The 12,930-nt window shown below is 39.5% G+C and overlaps 1 protein-coding gene across 1 annotated transcript in view; it reads left to right on the top strand.

Annotated features, from left to right (window-relative positions):
- The window catches only part of LOC140514446 (TP53-binding protein 1-like), a 131,107-nt gene that overhangs the window by 92,683 nt on the left and 25,494 nt on the right, over nt 1–12,930 (top strand). Inside the window, 2 exon segments of the mRNA XM_072624839.1 lie at nt 4,242–4,752; nt 10,836–10,988. Of these exon segments, the coding sequence (XP_072480940.1) occupies nt 4,242–4,752; nt 10,836–10,988 (664 nt within the window).

The raw sequence follows: 12,930 nt of genomic DNA, 5'->3' as shown, positions 1-12,930 counted from the left end.
GAAGTCATGAACTTATGATTAAGGATAGAAGAACACGAGGAAGAATATTCTTTAGGACGAGAATCTAATACTTAATGAGCAGAAAATCTTTTCTCATATATATTGATATCTTCATTAGCTTTCATAGTTTCTTTAAGTCAACTTTAAGAATTCCTAAACACCGAGATTTAGGTGAGTATGTCTATGTGGCTAAACCGTGAGGCTGTTAAAGAGCTTACTTATTTTTGATAATTCCAGTATTAATTTACTTGGAGAATCCTACGTGAATTCGTTGATTTTTATGGGCTTTAGTTTCCCAGTCGATAAGATCAGAATATTACGAAGGTTAATGTATTAATGAACCTGTTATAACATCTCCGAGCAAGTGTCACGAAAACAATAGACGTGGCATCTTGTTTGAACCGTCATTTGGCGCTCCCGCTGTCTTTACTGCCTTTTTTTCCTCCGATATTAAAGCCCTGAAACCTGAATGCAGCAATGCAGGTGAGATACCATTAGAGTTACAGGAAGAGTTCTAGCTTCAGTCTGTGAATCTCTATGCAGTGCCTTTGTTAAAAAACAAAAACAAAACACTGTATAAATTAGGCACTCAATTGTAATGTTCATTTAGGGCACATGCATCTTGTGGCTTCAGTATTTTGTACTAAGATGCAAAAAATTCTTTTGGTGTTAGAGAAATTGATAGTTGAATGGGGCTGAGTGTCCCAAAGGTATTTTATCCAAGTTATACAGATATCTAAAGACAATGTCATTTTTCAAATCCCACCTAAATATAGCACAGAATTAGAGCGATACTGGTTATGTTAGATAATGATTTGTCTACACCTCTGATCTGATGGCTCACTAGAATCATTGTTGAATATGACAGTTATCATTTGAATTGATGGCCTGAGGGTTCAGGATGCCAGCAGGACAGTCCATGTGAATTCTTCCATCTCATCTCAGCAAATTAATGGGAAAGGTTATTATATATAAAAAGACACACTCTGCCATACATAGGAGCAATTCTCCAAAATAACTAAGTCCTGGAACAGATAACTTCAGACTCTGAAGTCCATTGTTGGAATAGTGCATCTTGGATCTTAGTCAAAATACGACTAATGTATTAGCAAAAACCTACATTGGACATTAACTAGGAAACTTTTTATTTTATTTTTAATCATTACTGCCTCCATTTGTACAGTTTAGGTATTACACTTGGTGTTTAGTCGTTGGTTGATGTTCACTTGTTTTTAAATATCGTATTGTCCAGGTGTACCTAATGTCTGATTTCTGGTTTTTCATTTACCTTTTCAAGTCTCCTTCGCTGCTGCCAGAAATAATTAAGACTGATGTCCCCATTTACTTATGCCATTTAGCGAAGCCAAGAATATAATTTGTTTGCATAATTGTGGATCTCCATTCACTACCTCTCAAAAAACAAACATAAATGTCTTTCATACTGTCGGGAGATGAGTTGAATAGTCATGGGTCGTTGAAGTAAATAGATGTAGAGGACGAAAACAAGAAAACAAACCAATAGTAATATAACGTGGATTCGGATCTCTGTGCAGTTCCTTAATGATGGTTCTTGTACCATGTACCCAAACTTCCCAGAGGGAATAGTACAGCAGTGTGAATCCCACTTAATAAGTATCTGTGAAGAAAATGGGTGACTGAACCACTGAAGAAGAGTTCTCTTCATGGCATTTTATCTCATGAATGCAACTATTGAAACAGTTAGGTCACTTTTCTCACTTATTATTTACACTATTTCTATTTCACGTCAAACCAGCAGGTATTTCCTGAGTGTTGTGTGCGAGGTCCTGTACCAGCTACTGTGAAGAGTAAAAAGAAATGTGAAACGTAGGCCTTGTATTCAAGGAGCTGAGCTTGATTAGGTGCTTACAATCTAGCTTTACTTGAAAATAGGGAAGATCAGGTGGCGTGTTCCACTGTAATGACAAGCAGACGTCCAAAGGACTGTACTCCTTGGCCTCTACCATCTTAACAAACATGTTTAGCTTTAAGATATGCTAATTTCTTTTTCATGTTTTATTAATATCAAATAGTATTAAGGAAATGTTGAAACTTGGTTTTCTCATTAGGATTTTGGTTATTATTGATTCCTGATCATTATTTGCTGAAATGAAGCAGATAAAGTTCATAGTTAGTGTATTTGAGATTGTGAATATATACCCAAAATGCAATTTCCTGCAGTCCTAGTTACTTTTAACTCCAAAACACTTTGACCTAGAACATCCCAGATAATTAAAACAGAAAGCTAATTTTGTTATTTTGTTAAATATATGCAGTTAATTTCATAGCTTTCTTCATTATTTCAAGAAAATGAGAATTTCTTTCTGTTGCTCAGCTCCTGTTTTAACAAAGAACTTTTAGGAACGTTTTGGTTTTTAAGTATTTGTTTTGAAAGCCCCCATGCTAATAGTACCTAATCTAGATGTTTACGTTAATAGCTAAACCATGGGCTTCTTATATAGAACCCTGAAAGTTTTTACATTTACCTGACTGTAAGTAATGTGCTCATTATCCAGGTATCCATCAGCTGTCTAGTTTCCAGTTTAACAGGTGTTCCCATACAGTTGGAGATTTGATTGATCCTGATAGTGAGCAGAGGTCTCTTTGTTCTCTAGTGCAGTATTACACATGTATGCAGGGATAGTGCTTTACATTCTGCTATCTTTACTATATGTTTCTTTTTAATACCCTCTACACTTTTGTACCAGTCATAGATCCCAGTTTTATATCAGCTGCGCTTGTCATTTTGACCTTGATCTGTTATGGTCTGTTATGATAACTCCACCATGGACAAGGAATATTTTATTGAAAGTTTAAATGTTCCGTGAGTGATAAAAAACAGCATCTTTGTAGCTTTTGAAGAGCCAAGTTATTCAAAAGTGGTTGCCACAGCTACCACCATCCCCATATACATAGTTCTTTAAGGTTTGCCAAACTCTTTATGTATTATCTCATTTAACCCTCACGACAATCCCATGATGTAGGTTCTGTAGAGAGGTTAGGTGACCTGTTTACAGGTCACACATCTGGTAAATGTCTGAAGCAGGATTCGAACTTGGGTCCTCCTGACTCCCATGTCCAACACTACGTCCATTGCACCGCCTCCCTAGACTTAACTACAATTTCTCTGTATCTCAACTTACTCTGTATATATCTTGAATGTACATAGCTGTTTTGCATGTTTTCTCCTGTCAAGATGTGAATGCCTTGCGGACAGGGACTGTTCTTGCCTTTGCTGTGTTCTCAGAGCTTGACTTAGTGGCTGGCACATGTTAGGCACCTAGTATCAATGCTTCTCAATTTGACCACTGTAGCTGAGAGAGCTGGTAACTTAACTGCAACTTATACCTTTTAAATTGGGCTCCTTTCCCAAAAACAAACATCAGATTTTTTGTTAGTAATGCAAAAAATAGAAGAATTAGTAACTGATAAATACTGCTGATTAACTCATAAATATTCTAGTGGATCTATGTTCTTATCAGTGTATTTTATTCAGCCACACAGATGGCAGCCCATCTGTGGTTGCTTTTTCTTCATGACCTTGATCCATGTCATCCCATTCTTCACGATGTCATCTAATAAAAGAAAAACCCCAAATATCTTGATTGGCGTATGAAGTATGAGCCCATAGCAAACTTGATAGAAGTCCATTTAGACTCAGCAAAGTATGAGGAACATTACTTTGTGCATAAAAATCGTGCTTTGACTTATCTTCTTTTTAAAAGTAAATTCTTACATTGTTGTTGACTGATAAGAAATTAACTTTTTCCGTTTTCTTGTTTTTCTTTTGCTAATAGTTTTGAGAGTTTGTCTATAAAAATGGAAAAACATTTTGCAAAAATAGTGTTGTCATGTTGAAGTAATTGTGAATTCATCATTCTTATTTCACAGGAACAGCTAGTTAAGATCACGATATAAAACTCCATAAACACAATGACCAGTAACAACAGTCATAATGTCACTCTGCATTTCACATGGTAGAAGTAGTCTGGGCACTCACATTTTCTTATTTGGTGGAAAGACTGGAACTCGGGTTTGCGGAATCTGTTTTATGTATTTGAATCTCACCTGGTGAATGGGAATGGTGTGTGCTTCAGCTGTTAAGGGAACACCACAGGAATGGAAGGGGGGTATGGAGCACTCGTAAGGAGGCTTGTCTTTTGGATTTGATTCAGACAAACCAGTTCACTTGTGACACGATCTCTCCGTGTGGTTGGTTTCAGGGGGGATTTGTTCAATTTCCCACGCACTCAAGAAGTGGAAGATGAAAAAATGGAGGATGAACCTAGCCCCTGGCCATGCCAACAACAGCCCATCAAGCACACTGCTCATGTTGAGGCCCCTGTTCCCTCAGCCGCACAACAACAGACTGTTACACAAGTGCCATCCAGTCCAAAAGGAGACACTGTGGAGATGGATGTGGTGGAAGAATCCCAAACCAGTCGGGATCAACACGGTAAAGTCTTGTGTGCAAGCCCAGGAACACGAGAGGAAAGCACTTGTCCCAGCACAAGTGACAAAGAAGTACAGACAACAGAACATTCCCTTTGGGCTCCAACTGTTGTTTCAGTAGCAACACAAACCTCGAAAGGAGCGTGTGAACAAGTAGAGGTGGGGACCAGCACGGCTGACCAGAACCTTGGGAGACAAGATGCTAAGGTACAGACTGAGAGGAGGAATGCTGAGAAACCTGCAAATGTCTCAGGAGATGATACCGACTCTTTGCATAGCCAGGTAAGAACAGGCCTGGGCCTTCCCTGGGATCTTCTCAACTGTGTGATCTACTGGTTAATAATCATGTATTAGTCAATGGAGAAGATGAGACTTTGACAGTACAGGGCTATGTTTCTTACTGAGCACCAGGGAGTCTCTCAAGAATGGAGATGGAGGTGGAGTGGGAGATATTAGAGCTATAACTAATCTGTAATGTTACAGGGAAAACGGAGTAGTATTTGAGTTTAAGTAGATCTCCTTTCTCTTGAAAGAGAGGGTTAGGTGAACAGTCTGCACTTTATTTCATATCATATATGAAATATTTCATAATTCATACTGTGGCCCTTGATACCTTCCTGTCCCTTCCTCACCTATCAGGACTTAGTCTAGTTCCTAGGAGTCCTCTTTATGGAGTGTGAGGGAGGACGGAAAGTTGGTGGGAAGGGGTTGGAGGAGGAGCACAATAAGGATAAGAAGAGAAGTTAGGAAGTGAAGATTTGTAGTGGGTGGGAAGGTATCAGGGGCTGATGGTCGGGGCGGAGGAAGAAATTCAAGAATGTAATGAATGGCATGCTAAAAATTGGGTGGTTTTAAGGAGAGAGAAGGTGATATGTTAGATTCACAAGTCAGAAAATAAATGTTGAGGATTTCTTTAGGTGGCTGTGGGATCCTTGGGAGGAAAACAGATGGAAACTGATCTAGGTTCACCTCGGTAAAGAAGTTATGGCCCTCTTCACTTTGGATCTGTTTTGGAAAGGCTTCTTTCTAATCATAAATCCCTCATCAGGTGCTTTCCAGGGTCTCCTGTGTGGAGCTCATTTCATTTACTGATGCCTCTTAAGGAGTAAAGTCCTGTCAGTCGTCATAAGAAAACTTTAGTGCTTGAAATGCCTGCATAAAGAGGTGATGTTCTGAAGCAGCGTATTAGCACTAAGAGGATGGTAGTTTCAACCCACTTTAAGTCCATCAGTCCAGGCACAGGAGATGTTACATATCAGCCTCCTGTTTCCCTGTTTTCATCTTTAAGGTGTTAGTTGAATCTTACAGCTTAATAATTTGGGTCCGTTTTTTGAGCTTTGGCTGTATGTGGGCATGGTGGTTAGAGAGCCTGCCTTGGAGTCAGGAAGAGCTGGGTTCAGTCCCCGTCTGTGACACATTCTAGCTTAGTGACCTTGGGATAAGTCTCTTAGATTCTAAGGATCCTTAGAAACCCTCTAAAGCTGTAAATCAAAAAAGATTTGTTGGTCTGTATGAGTGGAGGGAATTTGTACACTGCATGTTCCCTATATAAATGAACTAATTGGTTCAGATCAAAAAAATTTAATTACTGCTTCTCTTTTCTCACCTAAAATATATTCTAGACTCATGGTTTCATTGGCATAGGGAACTTTCAGTGAATATACCAATTCCAGTGGGCAGCTGTTCTGCAGCTTGTAGGCATAGAGTGTTGCTTGGAGGCCATGGGAAGTTAAGTGACTTAGGTGTCAGAGGCAGCACTCGAACACAGGCCTTCCTGACTTGGGGCCAGCTTTCTGTGTGCTCTGCCATGCTGTCCCTTTCCTCACGAACATGCAGAGCAGTCACCTGAAAGTCTGGAGATCTGACTTCTGGTCTCAGCTTTGCCCCTGACTCATGTCCTTTTCCTCTTTTGATGCCTTCTCTGTGCTGATAAAGCCAAGGAAGGCTGTGCATTGTGGGTAAGACTGAAGTCTGTTTTAGTGGAAGCTCATTTGCTCCTGTAGTCCTCAGGGTTTGGATTGTGCCCCTGGAACTAAGGTTCTCTGCATTTAAAGAGTGTCTTCTTTGACACTGCCCTCATCCTCCCCATTTATGAGTGAAAAACCAAGCTGCTCCCTCTCGGGGGGCAGGTCTTTTTCCGAGAGCTGTTCATGAGAAAGCAACGTTAGTGTTTTTGTCCTTTCCTCTTTCATCTCTGACTCGTCTGTTTTTATGCGGCTGTCACTTGGCTTCTCCTGAGTGGGACAAAGTGAAGACTTCTCATCTAGAGTGGATCAGCCCCTAGGCCTGAGTTTCTAAACTTCAGACACTTGCCACTCATCTCCCCTTGTCTGCTTAACCCATTTCCTTGTCACATTGTACAATCAGAACCCCTTGCAGAACAAAGGAAATGTTGGTTCAGTTTCTTTTTCGATTCTTTGCATCGGGAATTTCTGAGAATATGCCACTTGCTCAAAACATTAACCAATAGAGTTAAAGGTTAAGTTGGGGGGAGTTTTGTGGTTTTTAGCTTTACAATCCTGCATCTGCTCTTGTAAGACACCTCCCTGCTCCAGGAAACTGGTGAAGGGACCGCCTGCTTCTTGCAAGAACCACGTAAAGGACTTTGTGTTCATACTTGGAGATGCCTCTGAGTAGTCAGTTTGAGTAGGGGTCTTGCCATCCCACACGGTTTTTTTCTTGTAAGTAGCACAAGTGTTTGATTATAAAAGATGTTTATCATCAGTGATTACGAAATTCAGGTTTGATATGATTTCAAGTTAAAATTTGTCCTGAAGGAATAATAAGCAGCATCTGAAAATGGTCTTCCTCTCAGGATTGTTACCTGGCATTTATGATTGTAAAAGGTATGAAGATGGGTATGTGTTAGGCGTAATATCACTTCAGTACAATTGGGGTTTTAAAAAGGATGGGATAGAAATTTGATAAGTAAGCGATGAAAATACTGATGTCCACAACGTAATGGTAGAGTTAGCTTCTTTGCTTAAAGCTCGAAGGGGATTCTAGTACAGGAAGTTATAGATGTGAAGGAACCAGACAGTCTGAGTCATGGGATTGAGAGATCTGAGGAGAGAGAAAAACCACTTACATTGCTTTAGTAAATATCTCAGTCGAATTTAAGGTGACTTTATCTAATCAGGGTAAGAAGACTGTGCCCACATGGTAGATTTATTGAAGGGATGTGGAAATGCATTCAGCTGATTGATAATGGTGCATTTAAAGTTTCAAGTCAACTTAAATAGTTTAAATTTTTAAGTAAATCTAAATGTAGTTATATTAGAAGTTGTTTTGTTAACTAAAATTGGTTTATGCTATGGAGCAAGCATATTTACAGAAGTATGTGAAAGGAAGCTTATGGCTAAATGTGAAAAGACCTTGGTTTGAGGTCTTGTCATTGTTGCCACTCACGTTCATGAGGGTTTTGTGATAAACTGTAAGTTGTTCTCAACAGAAGAAAATATTTATTGTATGACTTTTGCATGATTTTTGAAAGACCTACCTCCCAAATTTGTATTTGTAAGCTAATCTGTTATAGGAACTTCAGATTTTGGGGGGGGGGGTGGAAGATAAGGGACAAAGATAATGGAGACTAGGAATTTTAAGGCAAAATAAAACCTCTTGGCGCCCCCCGCCCTCCCCCCCTTTTTTCTCCTTTTAAAATCCAGTCATTACAGAAGGACTTCTTAAGAATCTAATCTGAACTGGAGGTGCTCAGAGAAGAGATGTTAACTTTCCATTGTAAAAGGAGAGGAGTTGGCCCCAGCCCCACCCAGGGCCCCTAAGATCTGAAGAGTCTAAAATGATCGCCCAAGCGGCGTGGCTCTTCACTTCTTAAAGGTGTAATCTCCATATAAAATGTAAGCTGCGTATGGAGTCCTGAACCTGGAATTTATTTAGGCGATAATGTCTAGTAATTGATTTTTAGGACAAATTTAAGATTTAAGATGTGAGTCCTGGTAAAATTAGTTCAGATCTTGCTTCAGATGTTTGGTGCCTGTGTGAATACAAGCCGGTCCCTTAACCTTGTTTATGTAGAATGGGGATGATCATAGGAGCTGCCTCCTACAGTGGCTGTGAAGATCAGATGAGATAATGTGAGATAATAACTGCCAGCTGTTGTCAATATAATCTCTTACCTAGTACCTATTTATGAGTAATAATATATTTAAATTTCAGTGTTTGTGTTGGAATCTGTCTTAGATTTCTTAGAGACCCGTTTTCATGTGATAGCTTTTTATTAACATATTTTCCCCACTTCAGGTATGAAATGTAGAAAATATGAATTTATTTCATCCCACATATTTTCCTCATGGCAAGTAAGTTCATTTTCAGCAGTAGCAGCAAAAGAATATATTATGAATGCTTGTTCAGAGTAGCTGAAGAGATATGTGTAATCCTTTTAACTTTAAAGCAGTGCTAGCCAGGGTGAACCGTTCTGAACAAGCATTTGCTCAGTCAGCAAGCATTGATATGCCTTCTCTATGTCAGGCAGGCACCGTACTAGGAGCTAGAAATACTGGGACAAAGACGGTCTGTGCTCACAAGTAGCTTGCATTCTAATGGAGAACATAACTTGTACGTAAATAGGTTATTGCAAAAGAAATACAAGGTAACCTTGGTCGGGAAAGTGCTATTAGCTGGAGGGACTGGGATAAGATTCATGCAAAAAGTGGTGCTTGAGCTTAGTTTTGTATGGATACCATGAATTCTAAGAAGTGGAGGGGTGAGAGGTGGGCAGAACAGTCAGTGCAAAGACATGGGAGTCGGAAATCCAGTGTCAAGTTTGAGGAGCAGAGAGAAGGCCAGTTTAACTGTACTTTAAAGCATGTGGAGGGGAGTGATATGTAATACAGAAAGCTAAGCTGGGACCAGGTTGCAGAGAGCCTTAAATGCCAAACAGAAGAGTTTCTATTTGGTCCTGGAGATTATAGGAAGCTGTTGGAGTTTATTGAGGTGTATGCTGGCTGTCAGAGGGAGAGATGGTAACAGGATTGGAACTGCGCTTTATGAAAAAATCATGTTGACAGCTCTGTGGAGGATGTCTGAGAATGGAGCAAGGTAGGGAGGCCAGTCAGGAGACTGATGGAAGAGTCCTAGTGAGGGATGATGAGGGTTTAAGTAAGCTGTGCAAGTGGGAAGGATGGGATAATAAACATGAGATGTTGTAGAGGAAATGACTATTAGTATGAAATAATGTGATGTTTATATTGAAGATTAATTTATTTGTTTGAATTCTTTAGTTTTTGTAGCTCCTTATAAAATAGGAGTTTTGCCAAATGTACATCAGAGGTTGCAACTTACAAGCTATTAGGATTCGTCCTTGAAAGAAGCTTTAATGTGGGAAATATCAAGGGTTTACAGCTGGAAAGAAAGCTCAGAGGTCATCTAGTCCCCTTACACGTAAGGAAACTGAAGCTAACAGATAAAATGCCTTAAAATACCTAGTGTTGTCAGACCTAGGTTATTTGACTTCAAAGTTGACTCTTTTTACAGCTCTACCAAGACCTTATTTCCCATCACAGAATTCATATTAGAAAGACACCTTATAAAGTCCTTCTGCCTAAGTATAAGACTCATTCCACACTGGAGATTTCATATGGGAGACAAACTAAATGAATGGTGACAATTGAGGGGAAGGTTTTTTTCTCTAGAACCAACACTTCATGTGTCAGCAGTTCATAGTAGAATGAGAAAAATTAAATAAAAAGAAATAAACATTTTTTTAATAAAAATAACATGACATTAGTACGTAGAAGACTGGCATTGGAGTCAGGTAAGCCTGGGTTAGAGTTGCCTCTGACACGTACCAGCCATGCGACCTCAAACAAGTCCTTTTATCTCTCCGTGCCTCAGACAACTCTCTGAGAATATAAATGGCAAGGTACAACTGTGCATGTGAGTGTGGGAGGATTGGGTACCAGGAATTCTCTACATTGATAAAAGCACAGAATTGGATGGAAAAAAAACTGTATGTTTTATATTGTAGTATGAGCCAAGTTTCACTTGGTGTTTTCACATGTTTAGCCTTCATAAAGGCACAAGGTTTTATTTGAATTAATAAATTATTTTTCTTTATGATAGAGCTATAAACAGGATTCTCACTTGTTCAAAATTTGTTTGTAGACATCAACCCAGGTTTTAGGCGTAATACATTCACGGCACGTCTGTTAAGTAGATTTTGTACTGAATGTTTCAACACTGCAAGAAATCTTGTATCCGTTTCCGGCTGTAATTAATTCACGTAGTTTTACTGCATTCTGATTTCATGAAACCCATCAATTGTGTCATTTTGAATTGGTTGGGTTATAGTTCTATCCATTTGTATTAGTGTGTAAATTATCTGTTCTACTGTTTAAACATTATAGGGAGAAGAAGAATTTGACTTGCCTCAGCCCCCACCTGGCCAGGTCTTGCGTCGTCACATGAGAACTATACGTGAAGTGCGCACACTCATTACACGTGTTATCACTGATGTATATTATGTAGATGGCACAGAAGTGGATCGAAAGGTGACTGAGGTAATAATATACTAGATTTAAGTGACAAATTTCACTCAACAGAATGGTACCTTGGGTTTCTTGTGACCATTCTATCTTTTCCCTATGTCCCCATTATCCAGCTGTTGATGCTTTGTTTTCTGTATGTTTTATATCAGAAAGTAAAAGGGTGAAGTAGCTCCGAGACCTCCGCACGAGCTAAAAGTTAATGATTCCAATTTGTAATCCTCTCCAGTCCTGATACTGCTGTGTGGCCCTGAACTTGTCCCTTAACCACTCAGTGACCTTTTCTTTTAATGTAGAGATTTAGAAATGACTATCAAACTTTCTCAGGTGTGCAGTATTAATGAGGAGCAGCATACTAAAAATACAGTTTAAAATTTTTATATAACGTTTAAAAACCTTAGTATAGGATCATTGGATCTAAAGTTGGAATGAATCTCAAGAGATCATCCAATCCACCTCGGTACTTTTGTGGACGGCAAAATGGGCCTGGTGGTGGGCAGTGCTTTTAGGTCGCACAGGTACTAAGTCTGAAATAAAACAGGATTGGAATCTCATTTCTTTGACTCTAGATCCACTATCACACTATAATTCATATGCAGGTTGTTATACGGTTTTACAAGGCATCTGTTGTAATCACCCAGTCAGTCAGAGAATCACAGATTTAGATAGAGATGGACGGAACCTTAGAGGCCATCAAGTCCAATGCCCTGATTGTACAGATGAGGAAACAGAGCCTGAGAAGAGGTTAAGTGATTTGTTCAGGGTCACATAGCCTTTATATAAGGTAGAATTTGAACACAGGTCCTCCTGACGGAGGCCAATACTCTTTTCACCACTCTAGGCTGCCTCTTTTCTTCCAGCTTTGGAATGTTGGCAATAGATTGCTTGTGAAATTCTGAAAGTTCATGTTTTTGGAAGCTGACGTAGACTCATCTTCAGGGTTGGTGTAATGTCTAAGTTTTTAATGATCACGTTGCCACTTGTTGCTCTGGTTAAAGTTGTGTACTTACCTCAGAGCTCGGGCTGAAATTGGACATGGTGAAGGAATCGCATATTAGAACCTCTGCTGGTGAGTCTGATTCAGAACTGGAGAAACAGGGCAGGAAAAGTTATTCCTTTTGTATCTAGAGACTCAGCATAGTTTTCAGGTTTTTTGGCTATCTTAAGAATCTGTTAAGAGGTCCATTATTGAGCCTTTGAAAGAACTAATGCTTTTATGCTCAACTTTTACACGCAGTATGGTGAAATATCATATTAAGGCCTCAAATATATATGTTTGTCTCATAATGACAATAGCTCCCATAGATTTCATTAAGATTTATAAAGCACTTTGTTCATAACAGCTTTGTTAGGTAGTAGTGGAAACATTCTTATCCACACTGTAGAGATCCATTAGCTGAGGCACAGAAGGGGCCAATCCCTTGTCCGCATGTACACACAGCGGATTTTAAGGCCAAGATCTATGTTGTTGGACTGCGTGTTGCTGTTTCTGCTGTTTGGATGTTCATTACCCATATTAGCAATTTGGGGTGATCTTTCCTATGGCAGCTGATCGTTTACATTTCTTCTTCTGAAAAGTATTTGTTCATTTTATTGGGAATGCCTTTTGGTCTTATATATTTGAGTCAGTTCAGTGTGTATTTTGGATTCTTTTTTGGACTGATCCTGTGATTTCAACAGTATGAGAAACTGCCTCTGCAGCTTGACTCGTCTGGGGTCATCCGGCCAATCCGCCTCACAGCGGGGACTGGAACCTCGGTCTTCGGAGCCCAGCTCTGCCCAGCATGCCATGTGTTCTCTCTGTCTATTGATATCAGACTTGTCAGGAATATTTAATGCAAACCCACATTTGGTTAAGAGTGTGCTCTCCCCTGCCCCTCCTTTCATCCTCCAAGCCACAGTTGTGAAAGAGATCTTCTGTTTTCTAAATGGTTATATGTGGTTTTTTATGTAGGCT

Source organism: Notamacropus eugenii, chromosome 7 (genome assembly GCF_028372415.1).
Source record: "Notamacropus eugenii isolate mMacEug1 chromosome 7, mMacEug1.pri_v2, whole genome shotgun sequence".
NCBI lineage: Eukaryota > Metazoa > Chordata > Mammalia > Diprotodontia > Macropodidae > Notamacropus > Notamacropus eugenii.
The sequence above is the reverse complement of the archived record's forward strand: the minus strand, read 5'-3'. Positions and strand labels throughout refer to the sequence as shown.